This window comes from Desmodus rotundus, chromosome 9, assembly GCF_022682495.2.
Source record: "Desmodus rotundus isolate HL8 chromosome 9, HLdesRot8A.1, whole genome shotgun sequence".
Taxonomy (NCBI): domain Eukaryota; kingdom Metazoa; phylum Chordata; class Mammalia; order Chiroptera; family Phyllostomidae; genus Desmodus; species Desmodus rotundus.
This window is the reverse complement of record NC_071395.1, coordinates 95,049,292-95,067,620: the sequence shown is the minus strand read 5'-3', so window position 1 is coordinate 95,067,620 and position 18,329 is coordinate 95,049,292. Positions and strand designations below refer to the sequence as shown.

General features: G+C 40.3%; 1 protein-coding gene and 1 pseudogene across 3 annotated transcripts; one reads left to right on the top strand and one right to left on the bottom strand.

Moving 5' to 3' along the window:
- The first annotated feature begins 186 nt into the window (after positions 1-186).
- On the top strand, positions 187-16,348 carry PRR11 (proline rich 11). 3 transcript variants are annotated; one of them, XM_053912108.1, is made up of 11 exons: positions 203-313; positions 520-611; positions 5,303-5,435; positions 7,765-7,915; positions 8,137-8,259; positions 10,510-10,776; positions 11,778-11,876; positions 12,252-12,364; positions 13,372-13,431; positions 13,515-13,611; positions 15,480-16,348. In XM_053912108.1, the coding sequence occupies exons 3-11, from the start codon at positions 5,308-5,310 to the stop codon at positions 15,540-15,542; spliced, it is 1,101 nt and encodes a 366-aa protein (XP_053768083.1). In that variant the 5' UTR covers positions 203-313; positions 520-611; positions 5,303-5,307; the 3' UTR covers positions 15,543-16,348. The 3 variants fall into 3 exon arrangements, with proteins under 3 accessions (XP_045038056.2, XP_024428662.2, XP_053768083.1); XM_045182121.2 differs by lacking the exon at positions 520-611 and having other exon boundaries at positions 187-313; positions 5,287-5,435; XM_024572894.3 differs by lacking the exon at positions 520-611 and having other exon boundaries at positions 191-313.
- LOC112316598 (U2 spliceosomal RNA) lies at positions 13,036-13,180 on the bottom strand (annotated as a pseudogene).
- Positions 16,349-18,329: the final 1,981 nt, after the last annotated feature.

Sequence of the window (18,329 nt, the reverse complement as noted above, 5' to 3'; positions counted from 1 at the left end):
AACCAATTACAAAAAGGCTTCCACAAACGACAAAAGGGAAGTGACACACCTTCTTTCCTCTCCTCCTCCTCCCCTCGCTCCCGCCTTCTCCTTATTCATACCAGAAGCGCCTCAGCTATGATTGGCTGAAGCGAGGTGCCGTATCAGCCAAACACAAGCCAGGCTGTGTTTCTACGTCACTGGGAGCAGTATTCGTGGAGAAACCATGGCTACGATTGGTCCCTCCACCGTAAGGTTTTAACTTTGAATTTTTCTTCCTGACGAGGGCGAGGCCACTGCCTGGACTTCATCTAATCCCCGGGCTCTTAGACTAGTAAGTGCAGGGATACTCTTGTTACTGGGCTCGCGTCTTCCATGGCTGGACTTGTTGCGGCTTGTGTTCTTAAGGTTTACGGAGGTGGGGACTTTGGCTGGACTCGGAGGGGAGATGGAGCGGGGCAGACGTTTGAGGCGGTTAAGAAGCGGTATGCCGGGTTCCAACCTAACCACATATCTATTTTTTTTTAATCCTTACCCGAGGATACGTTTATTGATTTTAGAGAGAGAGGAAAGGAAGGAGAGAGAAACATCGATAGGGTTGCACCCTACCGGGCATGGAACCTGCAACCTAGGTATGTGCCCTGACCAGGATCAAACCCACTGACTTTTGGTATAGGCGAGGATGCTACAACGAACTGAGCCACTGGGCCAGGGCGGTGCAGGTTCTTTTTAATTGGCCTTAAAATCTTTTCAAAACAAGGGAGGTAAAAAAGAATACTTTTCAATTTTTTAAAAAATAGGAAAAATGCTTAGAGTAATCATGAAAGAATGAGCAATTGGAATCTTACCTAACCCAGCAAAAAGAATTGTATGTCTCATTACTCTTTTGGAAAGGGGGCAAGTATATGTGTTTTAAACTCAGGGAAGACTGCTGTATATTCTTTACATTGGACAATTGTCCTCTACAGAGTATCTAATACTTTTTAATAAAGCAATGATAATAAAGACAAACCTTAGCTTGCTGAGTCCTCTGTCCTGTTTGAGATAAGAATTATGTTCAATTTTTGATAGACCTGTGATTATTTGTTAATGCAACATTAATTTGAGGATATCTCAGACTGCACCGTTTGACACTTATAGATTTGACATAGTCTCTAAATTCTCTGCATGTGCTAATTACTGTAGTTAATTAGATGGCTATTAGAGTGACCTAGAGCCCAGGTCTCTCTCTCTCTCTCTCTCTCTGTCTGTCTGTCTCTCTCTCACACACACACAGAGCCAGAAAAGAAAGAGGAGAAAATATGATTTAGTTCTTAGATTTTTTTTCATTGAAAAATAATCTTCAAAATGACGTCAGCTTTTGTCAGACTCTTGAGAAATTTGAATGCATGGGCATTGGAACAACCACCAGGAAAGAGCTAGAAAGAGATGGCCCAGTTCCGCTGTTACCCCTGCCCATTTCACTGGCTGTGTCCACTCTAAGCCAGGGGTCAGCAAACTACTGTTTTTATAGGTCTCATAAACAAAGAATGGTTTTACAATTTGTAATAGTTGGGAAAAAAGTCAAAAGAATAATATTTTGTGACACATGAAAATTATATGAAATTCAGACTTCAGGAGGCATAAATAAAATTTATTGGAACACAGACACGTTCATTTGTTTAAGAATTGTTTAAGGTGCCACAGTGGCAGAACTGAGTGGTCTTAACAGACCAGATGGTTTGTGCAGCCTAAAATATTTATTATCTGGCCCTTTACAGAAGAGGTTTGCTGACCCCCATCCTACACCTGCTTCAGAGTTGTCTTCCCAGGACTTGTGGTCAGCATTATCCCGGAAATTCCCATTAGTTATCTTAATTCTGTTCTCACACTTGACTGAAAGTTTGGCCAGGTATAGATTCTAGGATGGAAAACATTTCCTTTAGCATTCCAGTGTGGCTGTTGAAGACATGCCATTCTATTCTCAGTCCTCTCTGTATTGAGACTTTTTCCCCCATCTGGAAACTTTTAGAATCTCTTTATTTTTGGTGTTCTAAATGATAGCCATAGATGATACGAACGTTGGTTGATATTTTTGTTTGTGGAGTAAGAGAAAAGCAAAACACAAAGATTTATGTTAGGACTTTAGTTACGTAAGCCACTTCTTTGATGAATCAGATAATAGTTTTCAAATACTAGAATAATATCCCTCAGTTGTTTGTGCTGTTCACAATGTAATGACCACGGACAAGGCACACTTTTAGGTTTAATTTGCATTAATAATGTTCTTAATAATCACTTTCTTAATAATCAACAAAATAATAAATCTAGCCCTAATTTGTAGTATTTTATATTTGTGGTGTAAATACTCCTATCATGGCCAATTTCAAGTTTCCAATGTGAAATGACTGTGGAGTTGGGGGGAAAATGAACAGTAAGTAATACAGCATTCTATAGCATTTTTTACTGTATTGGTACAATCAGGTAAACAACCTCAAGAGTATAGATAATAGTTACATTCACAGAAATCATTAGGAAGTGATGCGTTTTGCATACTGATTCCTTTTTTAAATAAATTATCTAATTGTAAGTTTACAGAATTTAATTTTAAGAGTGGATATGTTAATAACTGACTTGCAGACTTCCTGAAAATGTAGCAGTTGCCAACTCCAGGGCACCATTGGAGCGGAGGTAAAGATATGGAGTCAGTCCACCAAGTTACACCAGAATGTCCAACTCCTTTGTAAAGTCTATTTTCTTAACTTAGACATTGTGAATATAGGGGGAAAGGAAGTGGGAGGCAGAAAGCCAGTTCTCTACATTAGACGTCAAGGGTACAGAGGGAACACAAGCGGGGAAGGCTGCAAAGAGGCAGATGGGAGACAAGGGAGGTGAGGGTACCATGGAAGACTTGGATTCTAGGGATCTCAACCAGTGAACTCTGAGCCTTGAATAGAAGTTCCCAGTTACATTTTTTCATTCATGGACATGGATCCTATGATGTTTATTTAACCATATTTTCAGGCAGTCACAAGATTGCTGCTTCTGATAGTTTCCCAAATATCTGCATTCAGAGTATTTTTATTTTGTGTTTCCCCCCCAAAAAATCAATCCTTTACACATCCCTTGCATTGAATTGTCCCTGCTTGACCAACCTTCATTATTTCAACAGAAAGAAAAAGTGATATAATAAAGTCGAAATTGTTGGCAGTGAAACAGACAAGTGGAGTCAGACCAGACCTTGGTTCGGCAACCTCAGTGCTTGAGTTCTAGCTAAGAAAGAATTCAGAGCCAAGACAAACTATAAGAGAAGGTTTATTTAGAAAGTCACAAAGGTGGAAGAAGTAAGCCATAGAAGAAATTGGGCTCAGAAAGCAAGTTACAGAGGCAAAAGAAGGGCCGTTGGAGCTTAGGAGAAAGACCTGGAAGGAGGTAGGAAAAGGTGCTGGCATACTCCTCAGAGAGAGCCACACTCTGTGTTAGGGGTTTTAAGGGCAGGGACTTGAGGGGAGGCCCCAGGGGAGGACTCAATAGAATATTCATCAGCTTTCCAGGTGTGTCCTTTCAGGGTCATGGTCACAGATTTGTTGGTGCCAGGGAAGGAGGACATTAGTCATCGCAGCTGGTCATGATGTCAGCATGGCGGGTGTTACTTTGCCTGTTTTTGCTGCTTTTCTGGGCCTGGAACTGAAACACAAGTGATGCTTATGTGTTATCTCTAGGGCTTAATGCTTAGAGGGTGGTGGTGGTGCAAGGGTTTGTTTGTATGAGGAGTCGTTGAGGCAATTCCCCTGCCCCTTGCTCCTCCTCTAAGGGGGTTCCAAAACCGCATGACTACTGCTATGCCAGCGGAGGAAAGGTCCAGGAGGTTAAACCACAGGATCAGCAATATGGGAGGGGAGGAAGAGTCACCCTGGGAACGAAGCGAGTTCCTTGTTTTCCCAGTTTTTCCCGTTGCTTTCCACCCTGGTGACTGTACCTGGCCCATCGTCCTTGCTCTGCTCATGCCTGGTGAACTGCCTACCACAGAATCAACTATTTTTTGGTGTGTCTTTCAAGCCTCTAAGAACTAAGGAGCATGCTCTGTTAAGTTGAGACCGGGCAATTAGTTCAGTAAGATGCTATTAAGAATCTTTACTCCTAGAAGGCTGTTGATGTATGCACTGTCACATATTGCCATTAGGGGTGCCCTCCGCCAAGTCCAAAGCCTTGGAGTTATTGCCACTAATCAGTTTTTACAACCCACAGTAGGCTGGGGGTAGATTCTTCAGTCAATGGAATCGGAGAGCGGAGGGAGCCTAGAGCTGCATACCAAGTGCTGGAAGGTTACCCGGTGAACAAAAGTGAAATGAATGTGTATTTTAAAGGCTAATTGTTCCTATTCAAATGTAAGTTTGAAGGGAAGGAGGCCCAGCCCTTGAGATCATTTTTAGTTCTGCTACTTGAATAGACATCTTTGTTCCTCAAGGAGCTACAACTAGCTAAAACCAGGGAGGGCCCCTGGAACTTCACATCAAGCTAGCTCTAACTTAATTTTCTTAAGAAAATCCGGAGTGAAATATAAATATATTAGATAGCTAGATAGTTTTAAACAATGCTGTAAAATAAATGTTTTGAAACATCCATGTTTTAGATTTGGGGTAATTGTTATTTTATGTATCACCTACCAATCTGTTAACCGCAGTACATTAGAAAGAACATGGTCTTTGGAGACTGACAGATCTGGACTTAGTACAATGCATTATTGCATTACATTGGGCAAATCATCGAACCTTTTTAAGGCTTGGTTTATTCTTGCATAAAAGTGAGAATAAAAATCCTCTTCCCTGGGGATAATACCTTATAGGACAGAGAGGATTCACTGAGAAAATGTATGTGGAGGCACCTAAAAGTTAATGGGCATTCAGTAAATGGTTGATTTTCTTTCTTCTATTACCAACTCCACCTATTACAGTGGATGCTCAGTAAATGTCACTGGCAAAGAAAGTTAATTCCTTTGAGTAACATATCATTATCCAACTATTGCTATTTTCTCTGTTATAAAGAAAGGGAAAGTCACTTAACTTAATGAAGAAAAGCAAGACAGTCAAAACACAATTAGTAATGTAATGCCAAAGCCAAGGTCTCTCTAGCGATTGTTTAAATGTGGGTTTAAATTCTTCTCTACATGAGAAGACTTCTGGGATGCTGGTGGTGACCTATTTCCTAATCAAGGTGGTGGTTACAGGGTGTGTTCTAGTTTACTTTATGATCATTCATTGAATGATACACTTAAGATTTGTACATTTTCTTTATGTATAGAGTATTCTTCAAGAAAAAATTGTTAAGTGTTTTTTCTCTACAGAAATCATGCTTAAGTTCAAACAACAAAGAAGAAAGTTGAAAACAAAAGCAAAAAGATTTTTGAAAAAAAGAAAAGCCTCTCACTTTCAGTCCAAGCTAATTACACCTCCCCCTCCTCCACCCTCACCAGAAAGGTAAGGCATAATGTAGATTACAGAAAAGATTTAAAATCCCACCAATTTAGGATAGTTACTAGATATAGCAAGTAAAAATACAGAATGTCCAGTTAAATTTGAATTTCAGATAAACAATGAATATTTCTGTATTGTCCCATGCAACTTTATAATATACTAAAACGTATTCATTATTTATCGGAAATTAAATTTTAACTGAGTTTCCTTGAATTTTGTGTGGCAGCCATAGCTTAAGAGTTCAAATTGTTGAAGGGAGAGACCTGGTTCTTCTTGCTGACACATGTAGAGAATTACGGATGAACAAATCTATTAGCGTGTAATCAGTTTATTAGTGACCCGTTCCCATGGAAGAGAACTGGGTAGAGACTGGGTAGAGTAGGGAATGAAAGGCAGTTGCAGGGCAAAGCAGGGCAGCAAAAGTAAGAGTGACTGAAGACCAGGGTGGCAAGGCCCCGGGCAGCCTGAGGCCGTATGTATGGCCAGAGGCCCAGTGGCCCAGGAGCCAAGAGCTCCAAGAGCCCCCGAGAGAGAGTTCTGTGTTCTGAGGACTTACATAGTTGGAGGGATGGGAGAAAAAAAGTTACAGATTGATTAACGGGTAAATGTGGTGCCAGCTTTCCTGGGGGAATGTGACCTAAGGTAGGTATGTGTGGGGGTCTGTTAGCCTGAATCCTTATCTTGCTCCAGACTCCATTTGTTCATCTTGTTGTAAAACAAATACGTGACAGGAGGCAGTTAATTAAAACTGGGGCACTTTCCAATGTTATTTATGGGCTCTTTCTGTAAGCATCAGGGACTCCCTCGTAAAACAGATAGTGACCAGAGGTAGACAATTAACCAAAGTTGTTTTATGGGCTTCTTTGGGCACCATGGACCCTCTCCCACATTCCAGGCCTTGGGATGAAAGCACAGTTTCAAGGCTTTCTTTCCCAGATAGTGGAAATGCTACATGGAATTTCAAGGACTTCCTTCTTTCTTGCTAACGAAGTGTTTCTTGTGATGTTGGAACACCTGGCAATATTATGAGACCAGGCTCAGGACTGCTGAGTTAGCATGTGAGACGTGTCTCCTTCCTCTTCCCTGCCTCGGTTTACTATTTACCTAATTAGTAAAAGGGTTTCCTGGCAACCAGGATGCTAGATGCTGGCCAGTAACAGTATTGCAGCCTCAGAGTTCTTCCTATGCCGTCTCCTGCCTCAAAATGAAGTAATAATCACAAGGAATTGTGTTAAAAGTGCTCAGTAACTATTTCTCTGTTCCTAGTCAATTTAATTGCATTAAAATGGTAATGAAGCAGTGAAAGAGGGGTATAAGACTAGAATTTAAAGCTTAGTTTTGGTGAAGTTTTGTCAGTTAGTCACTGGGACTCAGGGCTCAAACGTGTTATTGAAAGAGTACTAGGTGTCACAATAACATACTTTGTACATTTTGTTGTTATAGCTGTCTTTACAGAAAAAAATTGAAAACAGACAGGCCCTCATAAAAAACAGTGGTCATATCATCCTCTTCTCTCTCTCTCCCGAATATTGAGAAAGCCCTGGAAGTGGTCTTTCTGCCTCTGCCCTTGGCCCCTCTGCCGTGAGCCCGTTAAAATCACGTCATATTGCTTCTCTCCATAGAGCTCTTCAGTGTCTTCCTCTCTCAGAGTAAAAAGTAAAGTCCTTTTTATGACCCACAAGGCCTTTATGATTTGACTCTGACATTGTTTCTTAATCCTCTTCCCTTCTATTTCTCCGCTCAAGTCATCCTGGCCTTGCTGTCGCTCAGAACTCCTCAAGCTCCCATCTCAGGGCCTTCGCCCTTACCTCTGCCCCTGCCACGATGCTCTTCTCCCAGGTTTTTTCATTGCTAGCTTCTTTACTTCCTTTAGGTTTTTTCTTCCCAAAAGTCCCCTTCTCGGTTTGACTTTCCCTGGCAACCCTACCTAAAAAGTCACCTCCATCCAACATGTCACATTTCCCCCTCTTGCTTTATCTTTTTCTCATTAGTATTTATTCACTAACAATCCAAATGTGCCGTTTATTTATTTATTTATTTATTTTTACCTTCCCTCCATGAGACTGTAAACTCCATGAGGATCGGGATTTTGCCTGTTTTGTTCATTACTGAGTCCCTGATGCCTGTTTGTTTACTATTTCATTTGTTACTGTTGATTTACTCAACAAATATTTGCTGCATATGTGAATTCCAGAATTCTAGAATTTATTGAAGAATTTGACTTTCGTTATCCTCTGTTCCTGACTTGTACTATAAAACCAGCTTGTCGTTTAATTAAAGGCTATTATTCCAACTCAGGGGTTTTTAAAATGTATTTGTTTTTGTCCTACAGAGTGATTATTTCTTCCACAAATATACCCCGTAGCAGAAGCTGGCTAAGATCATCCTGGAACTTCACATTTCCCAGTATCAAAGATGGGGTGAAACTTTGGACGAGGAGGGTATGGTCTCTATACAACTGGTGCCAGAACTGCATAGCCCAGGTATGGGTCCGGCCGACCTGTTTTCAGCAGCACGGTTGGTTTTTCTACACGCTTGCTCTGTGTGTGCGCCAGGTCAGCATGGCCCTCAGGCTAAACTCAGATTGTGGGGTCATGTCTGCCTTTGTTTTTATAAAACATACATCAAACCACTGTCTTGTCCTCTTTCCTTGTCCTTATCTTACTGCTCATCAGAGTCAGGCTTGTGTATTTTTGAATTTTAGAGCTTAGAAGTATTGAAAGACACCATCTTTCCTTCCTGTTTCTGCCACCGAGAAGTTGATAGTCTGAAACAACGGTTTTGCATTTTGGAAAGTGAACTGTGCAAGCTCCAGGAAGCACTGAAGGTTAGTATTGTCGAAACACAAACCTGGAATTAGGTAAGGAGGAAAGGGGTTGTCTCCCGTAGGAATCCCAATGTGCTTTCACTAGAAGAAGGAAGGACTGTAGGAGAGGGCTGGTCCTAGACCTGCTTGCTCTCAGATCTGTTCCTGAACACTTGGAGGCTCTGCCACTTACTGCAGGGATGCTGGTCCCTGGAGGCTCTGTTCCCCACACTGACCCCTGGAGGCCGTATTTCCCAAGCTCCATGTCACCTGGTTGCGGGTTGTGCTGGGCTAATGGTAGACACTGATGAGACACTAGAGGGAGGGAGAAGATGCAGTGTTTTTCCCTTTCAGTCTCTGTGTTGGGCAATTTCTCCAGCAGTGGTTACAGTTGTCTCTCAAATTCTAGCTCCCACAAGGTAAGTCTACCACATTGCTTAATTCTCTGGGTTAACCCAGCTCCAGAGATCTGGTTCTACTGCTCTTTCCTTTGTCCCTCCAGTCTCAGGGTATTCATAGCTTTCTGCCATTGCTGATTTCTGGGCTGCCTCCCTATCCCCTGTGTGCTTCTCAACTCTTCCATCAACAGTGGAACCAACTGCCTACATTACATTTCCCCTCTCTGAAATCTCACGGTGTTTTTATTTTCTGGACTGATACAGGCAGAAAAAAACCCTATAAATATCCACCCTTTCCAAACTCCTAAGCAGGGCCTCTATTCTCAACACCCAAAACTCAAAGAATAAACATTACACTCATTGGTTTGGAGAGAAGCTTCTGTGGTTATATCCCTGCTCCCAGAATTTGTACATCAAGATGAACTAGCCAAAGATGGGAAGGCAAATCACCTCACACCGCTAGGCCCCAGTTTCATCATCTATAAAACAGGAATGATACCATCTGTAGTGGGCTGAATGGTAGCCGCCCAAAAGATGTGTCCAAGTCCTAATCCCTGGATCCTGTAAATACTACTGTATTTGGGGGGAAAGGGTCTTTGCAGGTAAAATTAAGGCTTTTGAGATGAGGAGATCATTCTGTATTACCTGCATAAACCCTAAATCCTATTGCAAATGTCCTTATAAAAGAGACACACAGGGCAGAACACAGAAAAGGAGGAGCAGTGGGACCAGTGAGGTAGAGATCAGGGTGATACGGCCTCAGCCAAGGAATGCTGGTAGCTACCAGAAGCTGGAAGAGACAAGGAGCAGATTCTTCCCTAGAGCCTTGGGAGAGAGCGCAGCCCTGCTGACGCCTTGATTTTGGACTTCTAGGCTCCAGCACTGTAAGGAGAAGTTTGATTATTTTAAACCACCAAGTTTGTGATAATTTGTTACAGCAGCCACAGGAAACTGATACACTGTCTTACTTCATAGGGTCATTGTATTCATTTGCTAGGGTTACCATAACAAAGTAGCACAGACCGAGTGGCTTATACAACACAAATTTATTTTCTCACAGTTCTGGAGGCTAGAAGTCCGAGATCAAGGTCAGGTTGGGTTTTTTTTTCTGAGGCCTCTCACTTTGGCTTGCCTTCTTACTGTGTCCTTGCATGGTCTTTTCACTGTGCACGTCCATCCCTGGTGTCTCCTGTATAGTCAAACTGCCTTTTCCATAAGGACACCAGTCAGATTGGAGGCAAGCCCACCCTGACAGCCTTATTTTAACTTAATCACTTCTTTAAAGACCCAACTCCAAATACATTCTGAGGTACTGGGGGTTGAAACTTCAACATATGATTGGGGGAGGGGTGTGCAAAATTCAGTCAATATAGTCACTGTACAGCCCTTGGGCTTTTCATCAGTTCCTTAAATATACTGTATTCTTGGCTGCTAAGTATTTTTCCCTCTGCTAGGAACTCCCTTCCCCAGTCCTATCTGCCTTCATATGGTAAATCTCAATTCATCCTTAAGATTATGGCTAAATGCCGCTCCCCAGGCTTCTCACTCTTCATGCTCTCAGCACACTTCATTACAATGGTTGAATTATTATTTTGTTTGGTTTCGAGTATATTTGTGTGTGTTTAATGTCTGTGTTCCTCACCAGACTGTCAGCTCCATGAGGTGGCATTCATACTGTGGGCTCACATTGACCCATAGTATGAGTGAATGAACGAACGTACGAACGAACGAATTAGCAATAATGAGAAAGTATTATGAAGCACATGGTATACTGAGAAAGTATTCAAATTAGTAGCTATTATTTTAATGATTCTCAGCTGCAAGATCCAAATTAATCTGTTATTCCTTGGCTAAATGTAATGTCTTCTTTCAGACCATCTCAGAAAATTCTTCATGTCCAAGCTGTGGGCAGACCTGCTACCTGAGTGGTAAACTTACAAATGTGCCTGGCGGTGTTCTGACCGCCCCTGGAGAATCCCGGGCTGTACGTCCTGCCACACTGCCACAGCCAGCCGGCCCGCTTTCTCCTCCTCCACCCCCGCCGCCTCCACCCCCGCCACCTCCTCCTCCTCTGCTTCCACCTCCACCACCCACAGCACCTTTGCTGCTCAGAAAATCCAATCTCACTAAAGCACTTCAGGTAAAAAGCAATCTAGTAAAGGTGTGTTTTCGTCAGTGTGTAATGGAGGAGTAAAGACAGGTGGCCCTTTAAAGCTGGGCTAAGGACTTTGACAGGAAAGCTGTATTTTTTATGACCCCATATCTTAATCACATCCATTATTGTGTTTATAAAAACTCAGTCCACTGGGAACTCACAGAAGTTGGATATAGAAATGAAAGTGATTTGATTTTTTTTTTTTAAGGATACATAAATGAAACTCGGTAGAGTAGAAGATTTCTGTTGGTTTCTCAGCGTATCTTTTTTTCCCTTCAATTAAACCATTTAGTTTCCCTTGAAAAGTGTCAGCATGTCTTTTTACCAAAAGGAACACTTCCCTGGGAAACCAAAATAAGAACAGAGGATGGCTTAGTGCGTGAACTCAGAATAAGAAGAGGCCGCGGATCCCAAAGTACACCACTATCAGGCTGGAGAACCAGTCTCCGTTAGATTTGCTTATCTGCCAAGGGGACTGGAATATCTGTGAATCACTAAAATAGGCATGGCCCTGTTTTCAAATCTGCTGAATTTTCACTGTAAATAATGGCTGATTTATAATGGCTGAGTTAAAGTGAGAGCCTATTGCTATATTTGCCCTCATGTATACCTCTCTGACTGTATATTTTTGCTCTGTGGGAACTGGGTCTTCTTTTTATGTAGTTCAGGTAAACTTCACTTTGATTCCAGGAACTGCTTCAACTCCTGTCTTATTGTAGTGATGCCTGAGGAAGATGCATGGTTGCAGGGAACTAGTCCATCTCTCATTATCAAAGCTGTACCTTTTGGTGAATACTTTCAATAGCCTTAGTATCTTTGGGTACTGAAAGCAGTATCATTCTTGGTTGAGGAAAAGAATTTGGTAGGTTCCTAGGGTAAATAAGAGTTAACTTTTAACTCCAGGCCTTTAAAAATTGCATTTCGATTTGCATTTGACTAGGTGTCATGGATCCAAATTGAATTCTAATCTCTCCGTGTATTTTAAGGCTGGACCATTAAAAAAAGATGGACCCATGCAGATAACAGTTAAAGATCTACAGACTGTGAAACTAAAGAAAACACAGAGTTTTGACGAAAGGAAGAAGGTATGACATCATTGACCATACACACAGTCTTTCAGCTATTAGCCTGGTTGTCCTTTTATAGAAAAAAATATATAAGCCTTATGTATAGAATCTATTCCAAGGTAAGGACTTGCTGTCTTATTTAAGTAGTTGTGGATCTCTGCAACAACCTTGTAGATTCCAAAATTATTTAATTAGGCTGTTTTATGTACCAACCATTAGTCTGAATGAAGAAGTAGAGACATACTAGTACTCTGAAGCTTTAGAATAAAAATTTGAGTGGAGTAGCGGATATATCTTATACACACTCAGCACTCAGATGTACATTGTTTCAGCATGTTTACATTTTGAATATTTTTAATGTGTTTTTAATAACGTCTCATTTTGCAATTAAAGCTTGTTCCATCACCAAAGGCACGGAACCCACTAGTTACGGTCTCTGACCTGCAGCGTGTTACCCTGAAGCCCAACTCCAAAGTATCATCAACTCGAGTCACACATGTCTTAATGTAAGGAATTACACCATGTTGTTATGCTCCGCCGCTACTTAAAGGAGTGGGTTTTTTTTTTTTTGCTTTTTTCTAATTTTAAAAATTATACATGAGTACTGTAGACAAAATGGTATCTACCAAAAGTTTAAAAAAGAAAACAAAAATCATCCAAATAAATGTATCATTGAAGATTGCCACTGTTAACATACTGTTATTTATCACTGTAATCTTTTTCTAGGCATATAACCTATTGTTTATTATAAGATATGCCATTGATTTAATAACAGACTTGGAGGGGAAAAAAATACTATCGAGAATTTTAGTAACTTTTTTTTTTAATTTATTTTTTATTGTTATGCAATTACAGTTGTATGCCTTTTCTCCCCTTCCCTCCCCCCGAATTTTAGTAACTTATACCTCAATAAAATAAACTTTAAAACAGCTCAATGTCAGAAATAATAAAATATGAAAACTAGTATGTCTTAGAACCGAGGAAGCGTAAGGTGTACATGAGTGTGTGCCGGAGCATAACCGTACTGTAGGCAGTTAAGTTTGCCCATTCAGTGTGTCGTGAGCTTCCCATCTCACTGAACATCAGTTTAAAGCATCGTTTTGACTTCCTTATTGCATGCAGTTTGTAATAGGTAAATTTCATGGATAAAATCCTGCTTTGAGATGTTTAGGTTGTTTATGGTTTTTTATTTCTGTAACTCTTCAATGAACATCCTTGTATCTGTGCATAGCTGATTTTTCCCCTAGGGTGGATTTTACACTGGTAATTACTGATAAGAACAGATACTACGTTTGATCTTAGCCAAAAGGCCGAGAAGCGATTACACGTGTAATTACTAAGACGTATTACTTATAAAAATTATTATATCACCTTACTCTCCTATTAATATCTACTACTATTTTTTAATGAACCAAAAAGAACTATTTTCTAGGATGTTGCCTATAAAAATGACTGCTTTGGGAAAAGTGATAAAGTCTAGCAAGTTCTAACTTCAATGTCTCTATTTTATCAGTACTCCTGGTAAGAGTCAGATCGATCTGCGGAAACTACTTAGAAAAGTCAACGTGGAAAGGTAATGCACTCTCTTGTCTTTATGCTTTCTAACTCCGCTTGCTAATTACCTACAAGTTTCTAATATTTTCATTACCTTTGCAGGAGCCCAGGTGGGACCCCACTTACCAATAAAGAAAATGTGGAAACAGGAACGGGACTGACCCCAGTAATGACACGGGCCTTGAGGAAAAAGTTTCTGGTAAGCCTTAAGGGGAAAAAAAAAATTTTGGGTTCCTTTCTTCAAAATCATTGATTTAGGATCATAATCTAAGCAGCTTTCTTAATAATAATATTTTTTAAATAGCACTTTATGCTTTACAAAATACATATTTAGGCTTCATAAAAGTCTGTATGAGATAGCAAGGATTACCATTTTTACTTTATCAATGACTGTCTGTTTTTTAAAATTCCTTTATTAAGTATTGATTAAGCCCTTCCTACATGCCAGGCACTGTGCGGCAGTACCGGGGATGCAGTGGTAAGCAAAACAGACACAGATGTACTCTTTTGGAGCTTTCGGTCTAGTGGCAGAAATAGATGTTAATCGAATAATCACACATATGTATAATTTTGCACTGAAGTAAGTGCTGTGAGGGAAGCCATAGAGGAATTCCATCTAGCCTGGCTGATTTAGGAAGGATTCCCTTAGGAAGTGATGAGGTAAGACTTGAAAGATGAGTAGTCATTAACTGGGAAGGGTGCCCAAGGGGTGTGGGGGTGGGTCCCCCATGGATGTCATGGAATAAAGAGGAATTGTGGCCTATCAGAGGAACTGAAAAGTGGCCAGTATGGCTGTAACAGAGAGAACGAGCTTGACAGACAGGGATGCAGATGTAGCTAGGAGTCAGATCATGCAGAGTTGATAGGAAAAGGTCTTGTCAGCTCTTTTCTTTGTCTTCTATATGTGTGCCCACTCACCAAATGCAGGATATCAGATCTGTAAGGAGCAGCCTTCCTTCTGCCGCCCCTGCTAGAGTGCGGGAGCACAGTCTCTTTGGCTCTGAAGCCTACATTTCTGTGTCCTTCTGGCAGCAGAGACACACCACAGAACTCCACTGCTGACATTCTCCACCCCAACACTGTCCTCCCTTCATTTCCTCATTAAGCATCAGTGCCTTTGGCAAGGCAGCTTGGTCTCCCTCTTGCCAATTCAACTTGGTCGTCCTGGGCATTATACAGTATTCTGTGGAGCTGTGGCCAGATTCCTCTCCTCCTCTTGGAGCATCCAATAGGAATCTACCCCCAGATTACCTTCCTTGGTGATACCACAGATTGTGGAGGGCAGGGGCAAAGGGCAGTGGCCTCCCTGAAGGACTAAGCCCCTACTTTTCCTTGTTCAGCTCTAGGATCCTTTTTGTCCCAACTCCACCCCATAACTACTGCAGTGGGCTGGATGATGTAGAAACAAATAAAAATATAATAAATAATATGTCTACATATTGAGCAACAACATCAAAAATCACAGATAGGACCTATGCTATACGTGTGCTCCTCAAAAGTCACTTACTAGGAGGACATCTAGTAAAAACTGTTGCTGGGCATCGAATGACTTTTCCTACCCAGCCCTAGGCCTTCCTTTCTCCTCTAACTCTGAAGCAACTGCTTTAGTTAGGTCTTGCACTTGGCTGCAGGTGACAGGAACCTGACTGCAGAGTCTTAACCAACTAGGGGCTCATTTTTCTTCCGACATATTCATTGGGGAAGGAGGCAGTCTGTACAGCAGCTTCACCATGACGTCACTGCTCTTCCATCTCTAAAGTGCGGCTTTGATTAGGGTGCAGCGCAGCTGTACTTCCTGAATCCTCACATCTCTGTTCTAAGCAAGATAAGAAGGGCAAAGGACAAGGATGTGCTAGCTAAGCTATCCCTCATCTCTTTAAACAGTTGCTATCCAGGAACTCCTGGTTATATCAAGAAAACTGAGAAGATGGGTTTTTAGAATCCACGTGCATTGCCGCCTTGCACAAAGTTTGGGTTCTGTTAGTGAGGAAGAAGGAGAGCTGTGTTGGCTACAGGAACATAATCCACATTATAATTGAGACTCCCCCCCTTTTTTTTTTCCCATAGCTGGCTCACCCTAGCAGCCCAACTCCAACTCTGCCACTTTCTACAAGCAGCTTTGACGAATAAAACTGATGCCAACTCTGCCTGACTCCATATGATATCCATGAAATATGCTGATAAAATCACCTCACTCCTTTTTAAAAAATGTAGTATGTATAAATAATTATTCTAATATATAATTCCATTTAAAGAATTACAGTATGTATGGAGCCCATATAGACTGTGGTATAAAGTGGATGTTTGGATATTTTCTAGTTAGTATCATCAGTAAGAGAATAGGATGGAAAATATAATCCCCAAAGCGATGCTTATCCTGGAATTACTCAATTTAGGGTTGAGAGGTTGTTCAAACTTAACAAGATAATTCTAATTTGTACCCTGTAGGTGCAGGTATAACCTTAAGACAATAACCTAGTTCCCATTCATCCTGGGTATTTTCAGGTAATTGAAAAGAAAAGTATTTCAACCTGTAAAGCTCATGCATTCATTAAGTACTGCAAACCTGATCAATTAAAAAGACCCTCTGTATTTGATTTCTGTTCGTTATAAACAGTTAAGAAGTGAGACCATGCTCCATCCAAATCCAACTATTTCCCAAAAGGTGGGGAAGCAAAAGATCCAATGTGACCTTAAAAATTCTAATGATGATTTCTAGTATCTTAGGTAGGTAGTTACATCTGGCTCACTGAAGTCTGAGATATCTGTTGTTTTGATGTCTGCTGTCCACATTCAAACAGCTAAATATGAATTTCATGAAGGCTCAACATAAACCTTACATTTTTCACAGTACCCTGTGAGCGATTCTTTGAGGGCTATAGGATGTTCGCTATAAGACTTGATACCCTGTCCTCGACAGCCTGTTGATTCAGTAACAGTAATAACGCACACCTCACTGTGTTTTTGATCCTTCCTGCCAGTCCAGGGTTGCCAGATTTAGTAAACATAAGCATGTAACACCTAATCAAATTTGAAATTCATATAAACAATGAATAACTTTTAAATATAAATTTGTTCCACTAAATAATAAATAATGTTTTAGTATAATAATGTTCCCAATATTGCATGGAACATATGTATACTAAAACAAAATTCATTGTTTACCTGAAATTGAAATTTAAGTGGGTATTCTACATTTTATTTGGTGACCCTCTCAGTCAGTCCCCTACAAAGTTGCCAAGGATTTCTGGGAGCCCCCAGTTTGTCAGACGTTTACCTGCTTAGCAGTGGACACTGTTACAGCTTCAACAAGGATCCCCACCACTAACGTTGTAATGAATGAGGCGAAAGGGAACTCACATCAGTGTGAGTGTGACTGAAAGTGCCAGATTAGCTTCGATGCTGTGACCTCCACTGCGGCTCTGGGAAGCAGTTCTTCGAGGAGGGTAACCAAGGGGTTCCACGTCTTCACTGCACTTGTTAGCCCGAGAGGAAGCAGCTACATAGACGATATCTTTGAAGTATCCTCCTGGTTAGCCTAGGCTAAAAAGTTATTTTAGCAATTTCCCAAATAAATATTGCTTTGAGATGCCAAATAGTGTTATAAAGTTACCAGACTGGAAAGCAGACCTGGGGACACTTTTGTTTTTATGAGACCCCCATTTATGTTTACAGCACATTTATAGATAAAAATTCAACAGATAATAAAGTTAAGAAATATGTGTGCTTCCAGTGAAAGTTTCTTTTAACCTGCTAGCTACATGTATGTTATGTGTGAATAAAAAGAATGTTTACTGAGAACAAAGCAGTTGAATATCTGTACAAAATATTTTACGAGGCATTCATAATGTTTCTAATATTAATACACCACTATGTATTATATCAATTTAATTTAAATGATTTGATCATTCTTATGGAATAAAGGTTCATTAAAAATACTATAGAACTACTATAGATATTTGTAAAGCTGCTATTGCCATTGTACCAGTATTAAAATGTATTCTGCCTTGCATTCATTTACTGATTTTTATGACCGATTTTATACTGTGCCCATTTGAGAATCCTGTAAATGCCGCGGCTTCATTAAACTGTTGCTGATTGTGTGCTCCTATTGTTTGAGAGCGAACGACAACCAGAGAGTATAAACTACCAAGGTGTATCTGGTTATGTTTTTAGATAAAGAGCAATAATAAAAACCTTTGATTTTTCTCTTTTTTAATGTTTTCACTAGAACCATAGCACATACAGAAATTTATATAAAACAAATATAGAAATTACAAAGCAAATTCTCATCTAACCATCTTAAATAAAGACATTATAAATGTCTTTATTTTTTATTACTATAATATGAAATTTATTTCTTTTTTTCCCCTCTGTTTTTTTTTTATTATTATTGTTCAAGTACAGTTTAGCAAATAAAATAAACCATAGCATTTAGGGTTGCATATTTAGAGGGGAAAAGCAAGAAATATTTATTGTATAAAATTGAGACAACTATAAATGTCTGTAGAAGCTCGGTCTCCCTCCCCTGTTATAATCCCTTCCCTCTAATTACTGATGTGCTTGTTACAATAAATATTTCTTGCTTTTGCCCTCTAACTATGCAACCCTAAATGCTATAGTTCATTTTGTTTGCTTCCGAACTCTACATTAATAAAATCACACATTATTTATTTTCTATCTTTCAATCAACATTTTTTAAGATTTAACCATGTTATTGTTCAGTACTATTGGGTTGGCCAAAAACCTGTTTAGGTTTTTCTGTGAAATAAAAGACACATTTCTCATTTTCACCAATAACTTTAATTGATTTGGATATTTGAGTATGTCGGCTATCTCCTGCTATTGGCTTCTAGCAGGTAGAGAATAGGGGTGCTGCTAAACACCTTCCAAAGCGTGAGACAGCCCCACGGCAAA

Bases quoted from the DNA above. Each gene is read 5' to 3' on its own strand.
- PRR11 (XM_045182121.2), top strand. From the start codon at position 5,308: ATGCTTAAGTTCAAACAACAAAGAAGAAAGTTGAAAACAAAAGCAAAA. The intron at 5,436-7,764 runs GTAAGGCATAAT...TTTGTCCTACAG, and splicing joins CCTCCACCCTCACCAGAAAG to AGTGATTATTTCTTCCACAA. The intron at 8,260-10,509 runs GTTAGTATTGTC...GTCTTCTTTCAG, and splicing joins AGCTCCAGGAAGCACTGAAG to ACCATCTCAGAAAATTCTTC.